Below are 12,811 nucleotides of genomic sequence, written 5' to 3' on the forward strand. Positions count from 1 at the left end.
CCTTACTCTCCACAGCATCCCCATTGTCCCCACAGCATACTGTGTCCACAGCGTCCTCACCGCCCCCACAGGGTCCTCACTGTCCCCACAGCATCCTCGCTGGCCCCCAAGTTATCACTTAGCATCTCTCTCATGCCTTCCCATGTAGCCTTTTAGGAGTGTGACTGGAAGGGGAGAGTTCACCCACTGACTCCTGTCTGCCCCTGAGATTAGGGTGGGCATGTGAGGAAGTGTTTGTGTCCCCTTGAACCGCCTCCTGGGGACTTTTCCTGGGTTTGGCGAGGGGAATTTCCAGGTCAGTCGTGCAGAGAAGGCCAGAAGGGTTTATTCAGCACCAGAGTTTGGAGGGGAGACGCAGGCAGGGTCTGGACCGCATTGCGCCCCATGGTCCTCCCAAGCCTGGAGGTGTGGGTTCGCCTCCCTCGGGGCAGGGTGGGCAGGAGTTCTGTCCCACGTGGTCTGGGCCTGCAGGTGGGGTGGGTATGAGAGATTGGACAGCGGAGGAGGCGGAGACCGGTCCAGGTTGGCGCGAGGGCCCCTCGGGTAGCGTCCGGTCGAGTTTGCAGGTCCGCGTTGCCCAGCGCCGGTTCTCTCCTCAGGACGCGCCGGTTCTCTCCTCAGGACTCGTCGGTTCCGTCTTGGTCGGCCACCAGTGGGTCGGTCAGCGACAGCCGGAGTGCGGCGCGAGCGCGAGCGCGGGCGCGGGCGCGCAGCCTCCGCAGGCGGCACAGCAGCAGCACCAGCAGCAACGCGTGCAGCAGCCCAAGGCCCAGCAACGCAAGCTGCGCCGCCAGCGCCCCCCAGCAGAGCGGGCCGGGAGCACAAGCGGCGCGCAGCTCGTCCTCGGCTAGGTAGGGCAGCAGGCGGCCGCGCAGCGCTGGGGGCGCCACGCAACGCAGGTCGCGGTAGGGCGCACGCTCGGGGCGGCCGGCCAGCCAGGCGCGCAGCGGCACAAGGCGGCAGTCGCAGCGCCAGGGGTTGGCGCCCAGGTGTGCGGTGCGCAGCGCGGGCAGCGCGTCCAGCAGCCCCGACGGCAGCGCCGTCAGGTTATTGCCGGTCAGCACCAGCTCGGTTGTGTCGACAGGAAAGGAGGTCGGCAGCGAGGCCCAAGTCAGCCCGCGGCGCCCGCAGTCCACGAGCGTCCCCGCGCAGCTACAGGGCGCCGGGCAACCTGCGGCCGGGCGGCTCGGCGGCGCCAGCATCAGGAGCAGTAAGCTCAGCGCCCCGCGCGGCCCTGCAAGGGAAGCGCCGCAGTGAGCCGGGCGGTCGACGGGGCACCTGGGCGACGTCTCTGAGTACCCAGAGCGCCGGCCCGGCTCCGTCCAGCCCCTGATGCCCGGCGTCCCGGTAGCCCGCCAGCCTCTCCACCCTGACCATCCCGCACGCCGGCTGGAAGTCCCCTCTAAGTCTGACCCAAGTCTCTCCCAGCTGCAGCCAAAGGACCAGAGCGCCTCTCAACCCGGGTCGGCCTAGGGAGCAGCCGGGGACCCGACCGGACTCCAGACTCACCGGAGCCCATGGCTAGAAGACGGCGGCCCAGCTTACTCTGGAGCGGGACGCGTAGGCGGGAGAGCCGAGCGATAAGGCGCTCCCGCCCCCGCCACGCCCGCACGGACCACAGTGCTGCGGCCCTGCCAGAAATAGCCCAGAGGCCGCGCGGACTCGTGCTGCAACGGCAGATACCACACTATCGCCGGAGGCCGCAGGCCGCCGGGGCTTCCGCTCCCACCCGCTTTCAGGGGCACACGGAGCACTCGGACACCCGCTGCGACGTTCACCAACATTGTTCTCCTGTCACCAGGACAGGACGCGGCATTCACAACGGAACAAAACGGAGTATCGTGTGGCGGGAAGGGGTCATGCGGGTGGTAAGATCAGGAGGCCGAGGCTCGGGATCCCGGCACACCACAGCTGTGCCGGGGAGAAGAGGCCTCGAGCAAGGGCAGGGGACGGCACCGAGAGTTGCCAGGAGGTGGCTCACCGCCCATTGCCCCGGGGGTCCTCCAGGTCAGGCCGGGCTGTGGAGAAGGGGTGTGGATGGTCACGGCCCACCCTCCTTGCAAGCCTCTCACCTCCTTAAGTCTGGAGAGCTCCCATGTGATTCAGCCCAACCCTGCCCGCTGGGCTTCTGGGGCTAAGGGGAGACCCGGCCAGCCTCGACAGAAAATGGGGTCTCAGCACTTGCTGGGTGACCCGCGGGAGCAGGCAAAGGAGGGCTCCCAAGTCCGTTCTGCAGCATTGGGGCAGAGAACAGACCCAGAACCCTGGGAATCCTCTTCTGCCTAGGTTTGCCTGCCTGCTAGAGCAGGGCCTGCAGTTTGGGTGGTGTGACCGTCTGGGGGCGGGGGAAGGGCAAGAGAGGCGGATCTTTGAAGTCCTGCCCAACTTCGCTCCTGATCCCCCAAGGCCAGAGAGGGCCAGCTGGGCGGGGGCTACGGTCCAGGCCCCTCGGAAGCAGATACCAATGACCTGGGAGGGGGTGGTGCTGAGAATAAATTAGGGTCAGCTGGGGGCTGTGGCCCCGCGTCTCCGGTTCGGGAACAGTCCGGTCTGGGGTTCAGGGGTGGGAGGGCGTCCCGGAGACGGACGGTGTGTCCGCGACCAGCGTCACTGGTCCTGCATCTGCTGCTTCATCCTCTGCAGCATCTCCTGCATGCGCCTCAGCTGCGGGCAGGTGGGCGGGGACAACCGGGCCGGTGAGCAGCACCCTTGGAGCGCATCCCTGCCACCCGCCTCCGCCACCCCCACCGCCCCACACACTTCCTCATCCTTCATCCTGATAAGCTTCTCAGTCTCGGCGTCCGGGGTGGGCAGCGGCAGGATGGGGATGGGGCTCTCCATGCGACTGTCCTGGGTCAGTTTGCTGCGGGGGGAGGGATGGACAGGGCGGCGCCACCCGGAGGCTCAGTGTGGGCTGGCTATGCCTGGCCCATCCCCGCTACTGCTGAGGCCTGCCCTCCGGAGCCCTCACAGCCCTGGACTGGTTCTAGGGAAACCAGACTCTGGGAGGGGGGGCGATTTGGGGGATCGTGCAAGGTTCAAGCCTGGGTGGGCTGCCAGGACCGGCCCTCAGTTATGGAGACGTGGGCAGGGCCGGAGGGGTGAGGTCTGGCTCGAGGAGGGGGAGCGCACCTGGTCATCTGCTGGATGCAGTGTGCGCGGTAGTTCTCGTAGTGCACGTCGCACGTCACGTCCTTGAGGTCGTGCATGTGCGTGCGGATGAGCATGTTGCGCAGCTTCACGAAGTCGCAGTGCGCCTGGTTCTCCACTGCGGGGTGGGAGTGGCTGGTGGGTTGGCGCCAGCCTAGGACAGCCTTCCCCCACCAGACCTGGTACCCCAAGACTCCACTCACCCTCCACGATCCCCCAGGGGTACAGGCGGCCCCGGACACGCTGCCCCTTGGCCTCCACCACCGTGTTGCTGCCTATAACAGCGAAGGGAGCGCTCTCCTGGGGGAAGGAGGGAGAAGGGCTCACACCCGGTCAGCATAATTGCAGGGTTACTGATGGGAAACGGGCATGTAATTCCCAGGGCATCCCTCCAGCATCACCATCAACGACCTCTCCTCAAAGAGATCCTGGTGTTGCCCCTTTCTGGTCTTTCTGCCACTGGCTGGAGACAGAGCCCATGCGGCTCACATGCCAGGGCCTTTCCAGGCATGCTCCACCCTCATCTCCTCCCTCATCAAGAACCACACCCTCCAGCTGCCCCTTCCCTCTCCAGGGCTAAGCCTATGTCTCCCCGTGCTGATGCCCCTGCCCTGGTGGCCACCTTCCCCTGGCATGGTCTCCATCATCACCACTCGAGTTGCTGGGGCACCTGAAGCTACCAAACCTGGAGCTCAGAAATCTGGGAACCAGGGTGTACCACTGGGCCAGCCCCTCCCTCTGGTAACCCATGGAAAGAGGGTTGGGGTTGGGGGCCTGGCCCACTGTTGCACTTCTGGATCTGGGCAAGTGCTCCATACCTGCCAAGCACCATGTGGGGCCCACATGACCCACCCCAGCCAAGCAAAGACATGGTGACCTTTGCCTTCTAGTTCTGGATGAAAGGGGTACAGATCCTCTACTCCTAGAACAAATGACTCTTGCACCCAACTGGGCTGACCTTGCCCTCCTCCAGCAGGCCCAGTGTGAAGGAGACCAGGCCCTCTGGTTCTGCCCCTTGCCACCTCCATCGCCCTGCCCCAGCAGTCTGCATGTTCACCTTCAGTTCCCGGTCCTGCTGCTTGAAGTCCTCATCCTCATCCGAATCACACTCAGGGAACTGGTATACATGGATCCCAAACTTGTCAATCTCCTCCCGGATCTGTGGTGGGGCAAGGGCCGTCAGATTTGAGGCTGGTCAAGTCCCCCTTGTACCCTCAGCCCCAGGGCCCTGGCCAGGCCCCTGTGCTGCGGCAAGCTCACCCGCTCCTTCAGTTTCCGGATCTCACTGGGGACAAGACAGTCAGCTTTGGCGATGAGAGGCACAATGTTAACCTTCTCATGCAACGCCTTCATGAAACCCACATCCACTGGCCGCAGCCTGCCGAGAGCAGCCAAGTGTGGGCATAGGCACAGCCAGGGGCCATATTGCAAGGGGATGTACTCCCGAGTCTGGCCCAGGACAGCCACGCACCCATGCCCGAAGGGGGAGATGAAGTACAGGCAGCAGTGCACTCGGTTGTCTTGGATGTTCTTTCGATTGAGGCCGCTCTCGTCGCGGAAGTACTGCTCAAACTGCTGGTCCACATAGTCGGTGATGGGCTTCCAGCTGTGGGCAGGAGGGAGGTGAGGCCAGGCCTGGAGTGCTGTGGCCGCCTAGGCAGGGTCTTTCTCAGTAGGCCTCGCTCACCACTCGGTGTTGTTGACGGCATCCCCGAATCCCGGTGTGTCCACGATGGTGAGCTTCAGCTTGACTCCCTTCTCCTCAATGTCCACTGTGTGCTTTAGAATCTCTACCGTCTGGCTGATGCGCTCTACGGGGAAGGGGCCACTGGAGGGGCCTCTCCAACCCTCAGCCCCTCACCCTTGGCAGCCAGGACCCTTGTCCTCATCCATCTTAGTGCCTTGGCCCTACCCCCCGGGGGACCCACACCGCAAGAGCAGACCAGTGGGAGCTGCACCTGGAAGGGAGTCCTTAGAGAGATCCCATGGAAGGGGGCTGGGGATCAGTGCCAGGGCCTCCTGGGGGCCACTCACCCTCGGCACTGAGCAGCTTCCGGTCCTTGTATAAGTCTGTCAGGAAGAGGCTGTGGACCAGTGTGGACTTCCCGAGGCCTGACTCACCTGCACACAGGTACAGAGAAGCAGTTGGGTTAGGTCTGGGGCTCCAAGGACAGAGCGTGGCTGGCCAGGGACCCCAGCCACTCCCCTGAGGAGCCCAGCCCACTCACCAGCCACCATGAGCGTGAAGTCAAAGCCTTTCTTCACTGACTTGCGGTGCACCTGGTTGGGCAGTGTGGCGAAGCCCACGTACTGCTTGTCAATGTCCTGGGGGCAGGGGGGGATAGGTTAGGGACAAAAAGGTTTCTCCGGAAGCCCAATACCCTGTCTCTTACCAAATGCAGAATGAGGAGACAGCAGAGGGTACGGTTCCCAGGGTGGGGCATTTCACTGGCAAAAATGAGGGGAGGGCACATGGGCAAAAGCCTGGAGATAAGAAGGCAGGCCAGGGGGTGGCAGAAGAGGACACCCCTGGCCCCAACCTCAGGGAGGGCTCTGTAGGGACCGAGGCTGTGTTTGTCCCTTGGGGAGATGTCAGGCTGCAGCAGGCACAGGCAGTGTCCTCCCTCCTCGGGCAGAGGGCAACAGGATTGGGACCCCTGGGACACACTTAAGGCCCTCCATAATCCGGAGAAGCTCGGGGCCTCGACACTCACCCCTCCGGAGAGTGCCAGGGGCGGGAGGCCCCACCTGGCCTGGATCCAGCCGCGGGGGCGGCGGCAGCGGCGGCGGCGGAGCAGCGCCTATTTATAGACGGCGGCGCCGAGCCTACCCCGCCCGCATGCCCAGGCGCCCAGCCCCCGCAGACCCTTGAGGCCCCTGGAGGGGTCCCATGGCCGCATTCTCCGCCCCGTTTTGGGGACGCAGGAAGTGAGGCCTGGACAGGGCACATCGCCCACCATGGGGCGAGGCCGCTGCGGAGGGCAGGGCTGAGCCTAGGCGCTGGCGGGCCGTGGCGCGCGGGGATAGGGACCCCCTGCCGAGTCTCGGGGCCCGCGGGGTCACAGACCCACGTTCCGCCCTCTCCACACACGCACCTTGAGCCGCCTCTGGGCCTGGGTCCGCGGCGACAGCAGCTGTTCCACCAGGCGGTCCTGGGGCGCTGCCAGCGAGTCCATCGCGGCGATCCCCGCGGGCCCGCGGGCGCGCTCGGACCCCCGGCCCGGTCAGGCCACCAGAGCCCGGCGACGGCGAGGGACCTCTGCCTTAGGCTGCGTTCTCCGCCCCGTTTTGCGGACGCGGGAAGTGAGGCCTGAACAGGGCACGTCGCCCACCCGGGGGATCGTCGACCCCCGAGGCCGCCCGAGCCATCCCCCTGACTGGGCGGACCGGCCCCGAGTTGTGGCGGCGTCGCAGCCCGGGCAGGCCCCGCTCCCGCACCCGAGCCAGAGGCGGGGCGTCGCAGGCGCCCGCGGAGCGCGCGGCGGGGGGCGGCAGAGACGGCCCCGCCCGCCGTCGCCGGGAAACGGTCGCCTGGAAATTGGGCCGCGGGCGGAGCCACCCGAAAGCGGCTGCGGAGGGCAGGGCTGAGCCGAGGCGCTGAGGGGCCGTGACTCGCGTGGACCGGGAGCCCCGCCGCGCCCCCGGGGCCTCAGTCCGGGCTCCAGGACAGCAGAAGGGGACTATCGGGTCCTGCACGCGGGCTGGGGCGGGCCCGGAGTCGGTAGCGGCCGCGCCTTCCGACCCCAAGAGGTGCTGCGCGGCTTCCTCCTGCCAGAGGGCGCCAGAGGCCGCTCCCGGGACCCACGCGCAACGGCGCGGGAACCCGCCCCGCTCAGGGCCAGCAGTCTTCTCGCAGACTTGCCCGAAAACCTCCCGGCTGCGTCACGGCGCCCACAGACACGCCGCCCCCTGCACCCTTCCCCAGCCCTGCTTGGGGCTGACCTCCCCTGCGCGTGCGTGTGCTCGTGTTTGTGTGTGCGCGTCCGTGCGGGTGTGTGTGTAATGCTTGTGTGTGTGTAATGCCTGCGTGTGTGCCCGTGCATGTGCGTGTGTACATGCGTGTGCGCGTGTGTGTGTACGCGCGTGTGAGTGCGTGTGGGTGGGTGTGTGCATGTGTGTTTGGTGGACTCTTTCCCGGTGCGGCGCCCCAAGACATTCGGGGGACCGGAGGAGGGCAGAGCCCACCTTTTGTGAAGTCCAGCCCCGCCCGCCCCCTAGAAGGCTTAGGGTGGACAGAAGGGAAGGGAAGGGAACGGTGCAGGCTGCCAGAGTACTGGAGGTCCCTGCAAAACTTGGAAGCCCCCGCCAGCCTGCTGAATAAACACCAGTCACCCATGAGCTGCCTTGCAGCTCCCAGGTGGCCCTGCCCTCAGAGACAGGGGTAGGGGTGGGATGAGACCCATCTCCCTTGTGCTTCCGTGGACACTCCCTTGCCCTCTGAACTACTTCATCAGCTCTGACCCACAGGATTGGAGGGACTGGGAGCTCCTGCCAGCCGGGCCTCCCTCCCATGTGGCTACTCCAGGGACTGCGGGGGTCTCCTGAGCTCCGCTCTGTGGGCCACCCACCTCTATGACCCCAGTAGAATCCCAACAGGCAAGCCCAGCAGAGCAGGACATGGGGCCTGGAAAAGTTCCACGGTAGGACTGGACAGGCCCAGTCCCTGCACATTAGAACATTAGAAGTTGGAGGCCCCAGCCCCACCCCATCCGCCACCAGCCCTCCCTTAGGCTATCCTGGCTGAGGGACCTCCTCCACTGCCCGTCCAGGACCTGGTCCTGTTGTGGGGCCTGGAAGCCGCTGGCACCTGGGGAGGAGGGGCAGGCCCACAGCTGGGAACAGGAGAGCCTTTCATCCCAGGGAAAGGGGGTGGCTCCAGGCCCCCCAGCTCTACCAGTGCATCCCTCAGTCCTTGCTGCCAGAAAGCCTCCTCACTGGCCCCAGCCTTCCATGGCCCTGACCTGCAGGAAGCCTCTAGGCTGAGGCCCACCCAGTTTCTAACTGAGGGTCCACACCTCGAAGCCCAGCACCCACCCAGACAGGCTGGCATCTTGGGCCCAGGGCATCTCCAGGAAGACAGACAGCCCTGGGCCTAGGCCTCAGGCTAGGAGGTGTCTAACAGTGTGTGGCTCTCAGACTGCCTGCCTCAGTTTCCCCATTGGTAAGGCACAGGCTCTGGGGAGGCCCAGGTCAGGAGGGCAAGAATCTCACTCTCAGCGTTCAACCCACCTGCCCTGCCACCCACTGGGCCCAGTCAGGGCCTGTGGATTCCCTGGAGAAGCCTCAAGGAAGGGGCCCTACCTACCTACCACCCCCTTTCTCTTGTCCTCAAGTGACAAAAGATACTCCCAGGGCTTCCTGAGCCATATGACACAGCTGCGCCCACCTCCTCCCAATGCCTCAGCCTCTCAGGCACTTCCACTCTTAGAATCACCGGAGTCAGCTCTGGGAGCAGCAGCCAGGGCCAAGAGACCACCGGTGCTGCCTGCGAGGAGGCGGGGACACAGAGGGTAGTGACGGTGCTCCCCCAATGCCTCTACAGCCCCCTTTCAAAGAACAAAAAGAATGCTTGGACAGGCTGAGGCCCAACGACTGTGGCAGCAGGGAAGCTGCCATGTGCTTCCAGTTCCCCCAGACCCACTGGTTGCCCCAGACACCTGACCTGGCTCCTGCTCCGGGGCTCCCTCCCTTGGCGGTACAGTGCCTTCTTCCTCTGGGCTTGGAGGCCTGGGATGGGGTGAGGTGGACTCCCAGTTGACCTCAAAGGATGGGCACGTCAGCAGGAGGGGATCCCCACCTTGCAGTAAAGGGCAAGAGAGCCTGGCCGCACCGAACAGCAGTGGCTGGAGCCCAGGGTCTCAGAGTGCCCTTGGGTCAAGCTGGGGACACCTGCAGGCCCAGGAGAAGCCTCGGAGGCCTGGTCTCCCGGGTCTCCCAGCCTCAGCTCCTTCCATCTCCCTCAAACAATAGCCTGACGCATGTGTTCCTGCATCTCAGGCTTTGTCTGACCTGCTGTGACGGGGAGGCAGCTCCCAGCCTGGCTCCCCAAGGAGCCCCTCCCAGAGAGCCTCACCCACCTCTGGGCGGTCCAGGAGAATGGCACTGGTCAACCAATGATTCCCCCAGCTCCCAGCCCCCCTGCCCAGCCCTCCTGCCCTGCCTGCTGCACTGTGGGCCAGGACTCTGGAGTCCCACTCAGCATCCATGGCTCCTGAGAAACTCCATCCCTGCTGGGGGCTGCCAGTGCCAACCTGGTACCAGAATTCGGCTCTTCTTTTCTCCTCCAAAGATGGCTGAGCTCAAGCCAGAGAGGTCACCAGCAGGGTTCCCCCAGCCCCCCGAGCCCCCCTGGTTGTCAGCCCCCACCCCACTCCAGGGGTCTCACAGCATTGTTTAACCCTGAGCTCGGCTGGATTTCACCTAGTGCCTAGGCCAGCCTCCTGTCCAGCCCTGCTTTCCTGGAGGGCGGGGCCCAGGCCAACCCTTTTGAGAAGCCACAAGCCTATTTGTACCCACGGGGTCCCAGGACCCATCTGGCCACCAAGAATGACTCAGACCAGACTTTGGAGGTTCCCAATCTGGGGAAGAGGCCCTGTTGCAGACCTGAACATTCGAATTTGTGTGTGGGGAGGGAGAGGGGCATGAAGGTGCAGGGGAGGTGTGGGGTGACTACAGGCCCTCTGCTGTGGGGCTGTTCAGGGACTGCACTGGCTGATGGAGCCTGAGTCCCCTCCCCCAGCATGGCCTTCCATGACCATGGCCTCACCCAGGACCTCCAGCTCATGGCCTACAGGCCAGGTCAGCAGGAGATGCTGGCGTTGGCCCTCTGGGAGGGGGACACTCTGCCCATCCCCCCGTCCTGGGGAGGGGTGCACGGTGGTCAGGGGACCAGGGCCCCCACTCCTCCCCTTTGCAGCCCCAGGCCCAGCGGCACTGCCCGGCTGACAATTGGTGATCGCGACAGGGCTGGGTGAGGGCCGGCGGGGGCGGGGTCGCGCCTGGGCGCCCGCGGCGCTAGTGTCACAATGGGTGACAGCCGGCCGGGTATCCCGGCAGGGGAGCGATGGCGCGCACGTACCTGCTTGTCCTCTGCGGGGTCGGGGTCCGGGTCGAGTCCGGGTCCGGGTCCATTCGGGGCGGGTCCGGGCCGGCGGGCGGGGGAGAGACGGAGAGACACGGTGAGAGGCGCGCGGGCGGCGGGGACAAAGGCGCGCGCGGGCACGCAGGCAGGCGCCGGGCTCACCTGGGGTCGCCAGCTTGCTCTTGTACCGCAGGCCTGTGCTCATGGTGGCCGCCGGCGGGGGACGTGCGGGGCGGGCGCGCGGGCGGGGCGCGGCGACAAGCGGCGGAGGCCGAGGCCGGGCTGCGGGGTGAGCGGCCCCTCCGCGCCGCCGCCGCCGCCGCCGCCGCCGCCGCCCGCCCCGCCCGCGCGCCCGGCAGCCAATCGGCGCCCGCCGCGCCCACGCGCGACCCGGCGCGTCCCGGGGGGGGGGCGGGGACCCAGGCCCCCCACCATGGACCCGCGCCCGCGGCCTCTGGGCGACGCCCTCGCCTCCCACAGCCCCTGCCCCGCCCGGGGTCTCCCGACCAGACCCACGCCGCCCCGCCCTGCAAGGCTGTTACCGCCGGCCTCCTCCCTGCAACCTCCCCGGTGCCCCAGCCCAGGCCTGGCCCGCGCTCCCTCCGCCCTCGCTGGGACCCGGGCCACGCCGGTCCTCCCCCCGGACCATCCGTCCGGTGGCCCTTCTCTAAAGCCTGCCCTGGCTTTCCGGGCCAGACCCTGCACACTCCGCCCCACCCCGCCGAGGTCGCGGTGGACTTGGGAGGCGGTAGCCTGGGCAGGCATGGTCCCGGTGCGGCTGGCCAGTGCCCAGCCTTTCCCCTGCTGACCGCTCGGTGCTGCGCAGACCTACTCTGCGAGCAGACGCACCTGGCAGGCTGCAGGCCACAGGCTTTTGGGCAGTAGTCCGGCTTCTCTTTTCCTGGGCTGTAAAATGAGATTATTTGTGAAGAGGAGTGAGCTGAGGTGTCGGACAGGACCGGCCCTGAGCATCTCAGCCCAGCTCTGCGCCTGCTTCTCTGCTGACCCATAGGCTGTGGGGATGCTCCAGGCAGACCCTATCCCAGCCTACGGAGAAGGCTTGTAGGGGACCGAGGGGCACCGTGAAGGCAGGGCCTGGGCCTGCACCCCATTTACAGAGGGGGAAGTTCAGGCCCTAATCTTCAGTGAGTCAGCCAGACTCAGTGGCTGAGAGCAAGTCTCTCCGGTTATTTGTGTCACTATCACATTCCCAGGTGTCCTCCGCCTGGACTTCTCCAAAGTGTCCCCCGGCTGCACCTCTGAAGGCTTTAGGACTGTCAGGCTTGCAGTCATCACATCCCCAGGTGAGGGCCCCCTTGTATGGAGATGTCTCCTGCACCCCGTATGGACAGTACCTCCGCAGCCAGGGAACCCACCTCTGCCCCCTACCCGTCCTGTGCCCCTTGGTCCCTCCGCTGGCCCGTGGGTTCCCTGGGTGGAGGGGGGTGTCGCTAGGGCCTTTCCATCTCTGAATCACCAGCACCCAGCACAGTAAGTGAAAAATTCATGTAAGCGCGTCTTTGTTCCACAGTCCTCGCTCTGCTGCATTCTGTGGCCAGAGCCCCATCGACCATGACCCTCCTCTGGGTCTAGAACTCTAACCACTTTGGGAACCCCCCACCCACAATCCCAGCTCCTCATCCAAGATGTGTTTAGAACTCAGGCTTTTTTGTATACATCATACATTATGTGGCACCTCTTTGGAGCCTGGGGCTGTTCCTCGTAATCAGACCCATTTATATTTTGGGGACAAAACACATGAGTATTGAGGTGAACTGGAAAGAAAGACAGTAAGTGATGGCGCATCAGTTCAGATCCAGCTTTGCTACTGAGTTTTGAAAAACCTTTATGTTTCTGAGCTTTGGAGAATTTGGAATTTCGATAAAGAAATATGTGTCAAGGTCAGGAGATCAAGACCATCCTGGCTAACACAATTAAACCCTGTCTCTACCAAAAATACAAAAAATTGTCTGGGCATGGTGGCACACGCCTGTAGTCCCAGCTACTTGGGAGACTGAGGCAGGAGAATCGCTTGAACCCCGGAGGTGGAGGTTGCAGAGAGCCGAGATCACACCACTGCACTCCAGCGTGAGCCACGGAGCGGGATTCCATCTAAAAAAAAAAAGAAAGAAAAAAAAAGAAAAGAAGTGTGTGTGGGGGGCGGGTAGGGACACTCAAAGGAACAGGCAGGACCTCTGAGCTTAGACAAGACTTTTTGGAAATATTTGGAAAATGATGGTTGGTTATTCACTGCGTGCTGACCCAGGCAAGCCTGTGCTTGTGGAGACAAAGGAGGAGAGACAGAAGCCCTGCCCAGGGGAAGGCAGGCAGCCTGTGAAAGGGACCAACTCAGCGCCCCTCCCCGTGGCTCAGGTGGCAGGGCAGCTCTGGACTGCTTTGGGTCAGGGGGTTTGAACTTGGCCTTGAGGCAAGTGTACAGCAGGTCAAGGGCATAGCTCAGACAAAGGGTGGGAGGCACACATATACAGGAGTAATAGATTTTAAAACAAGTCTGGAGATAGAAGACAAGAAAGATGAGGAGTACGGCATAAACATGATCTTTTAAAAAAAGTCTGTCCC

The 12,811-nt window shown here is 64.5% G+C and overlaps 2 protein-coding genes across 6 annotated transcripts; both read right to left on the bottom strand.

Moving 5' to 3' along the window:
* Positions 1-303: 303 nt before the first annotated feature.
* GP1BB (glycoprotein Ib platelet subunit beta) lies at positions 304-1,645 on the bottom strand. The gene is made up of 2 exons (XM_033232951.1): positions 1,510-1,645; positions 304-1,234 (listed from the first exon to the last, which is right to left on the bottom strand). Exons 1-2 carry the CDS (start codon positions 1,517-1,519, stop codon positions 618-620), a joined length of 627 nt encoding a protein of 208 aa, XP_033088842.1. The 5' UTR covers positions 1,520-1,645; the 3' UTR covers positions 304-617.
* A 124-nt stretch (positions 1,646-1,769) lies between these two features.
* Positions 1,770-12,188, bottom strand: SEPTIN5 (septin 5). 5 transcript variants are annotated; one of them, XM_033232947.1, is made up of 12 exons: positions 10,394-10,870; positions 10,229-10,239; positions 5,379-5,475; positions 5,185-5,271; positions 4,838-4,961; positions 4,622-4,756; positions 4,411-4,528; positions 4,208-4,309; positions 3,354-3,450; positions 3,133-3,268; positions 2,761-2,863; positions 1,770-2,664 (listed from the first exon to the last, which is right to left on the bottom strand). In XM_033232947.1, the coding sequence occupies exons 1-12, from the start codon at positions 10,434-10,436 to the stop codon at positions 2,608-2,610; spliced, it is 1,110 nt and encodes a 369-aa protein (XP_033088838.1). In that variant the 5' UTR covers positions 10,437-10,870; the 3' UTR covers positions 1,770-2,607. The 5 variants fall into 5 exon arrangements, with proteins under 5 accessions (XP_033088838.1, XP_033088837.1, XP_033088840.1 ...); XM_033232946.1 differs by lacking the exons at positions 10,229-10,239; positions 10,394-10,870 and adding an exon at positions 6,246-9,288; XM_033232949.1 differs by lacking the exons at positions 10,229-10,239; positions 10,394-10,870 and adding an exon at positions 5,865-6,215.
* Between the last annotated feature and the right edge of the window lie 623 nt (positions 12,189-12,811).

Source organism: Trachypithecus francoisi, unplaced genomic scaffold, assembly GCF_009764315.1.
Source record: "Trachypithecus francoisi isolate TF-2019V2 unplaced genomic scaffold, Tfra_2.0 Lachesis_group14, whole genome shotgun sequence".
NCBI classification, from domain to species: Eukaryota; Metazoa; Chordata; class Mammalia; order Primates; family Cercopithecidae; genus Trachypithecus; species Trachypithecus francoisi.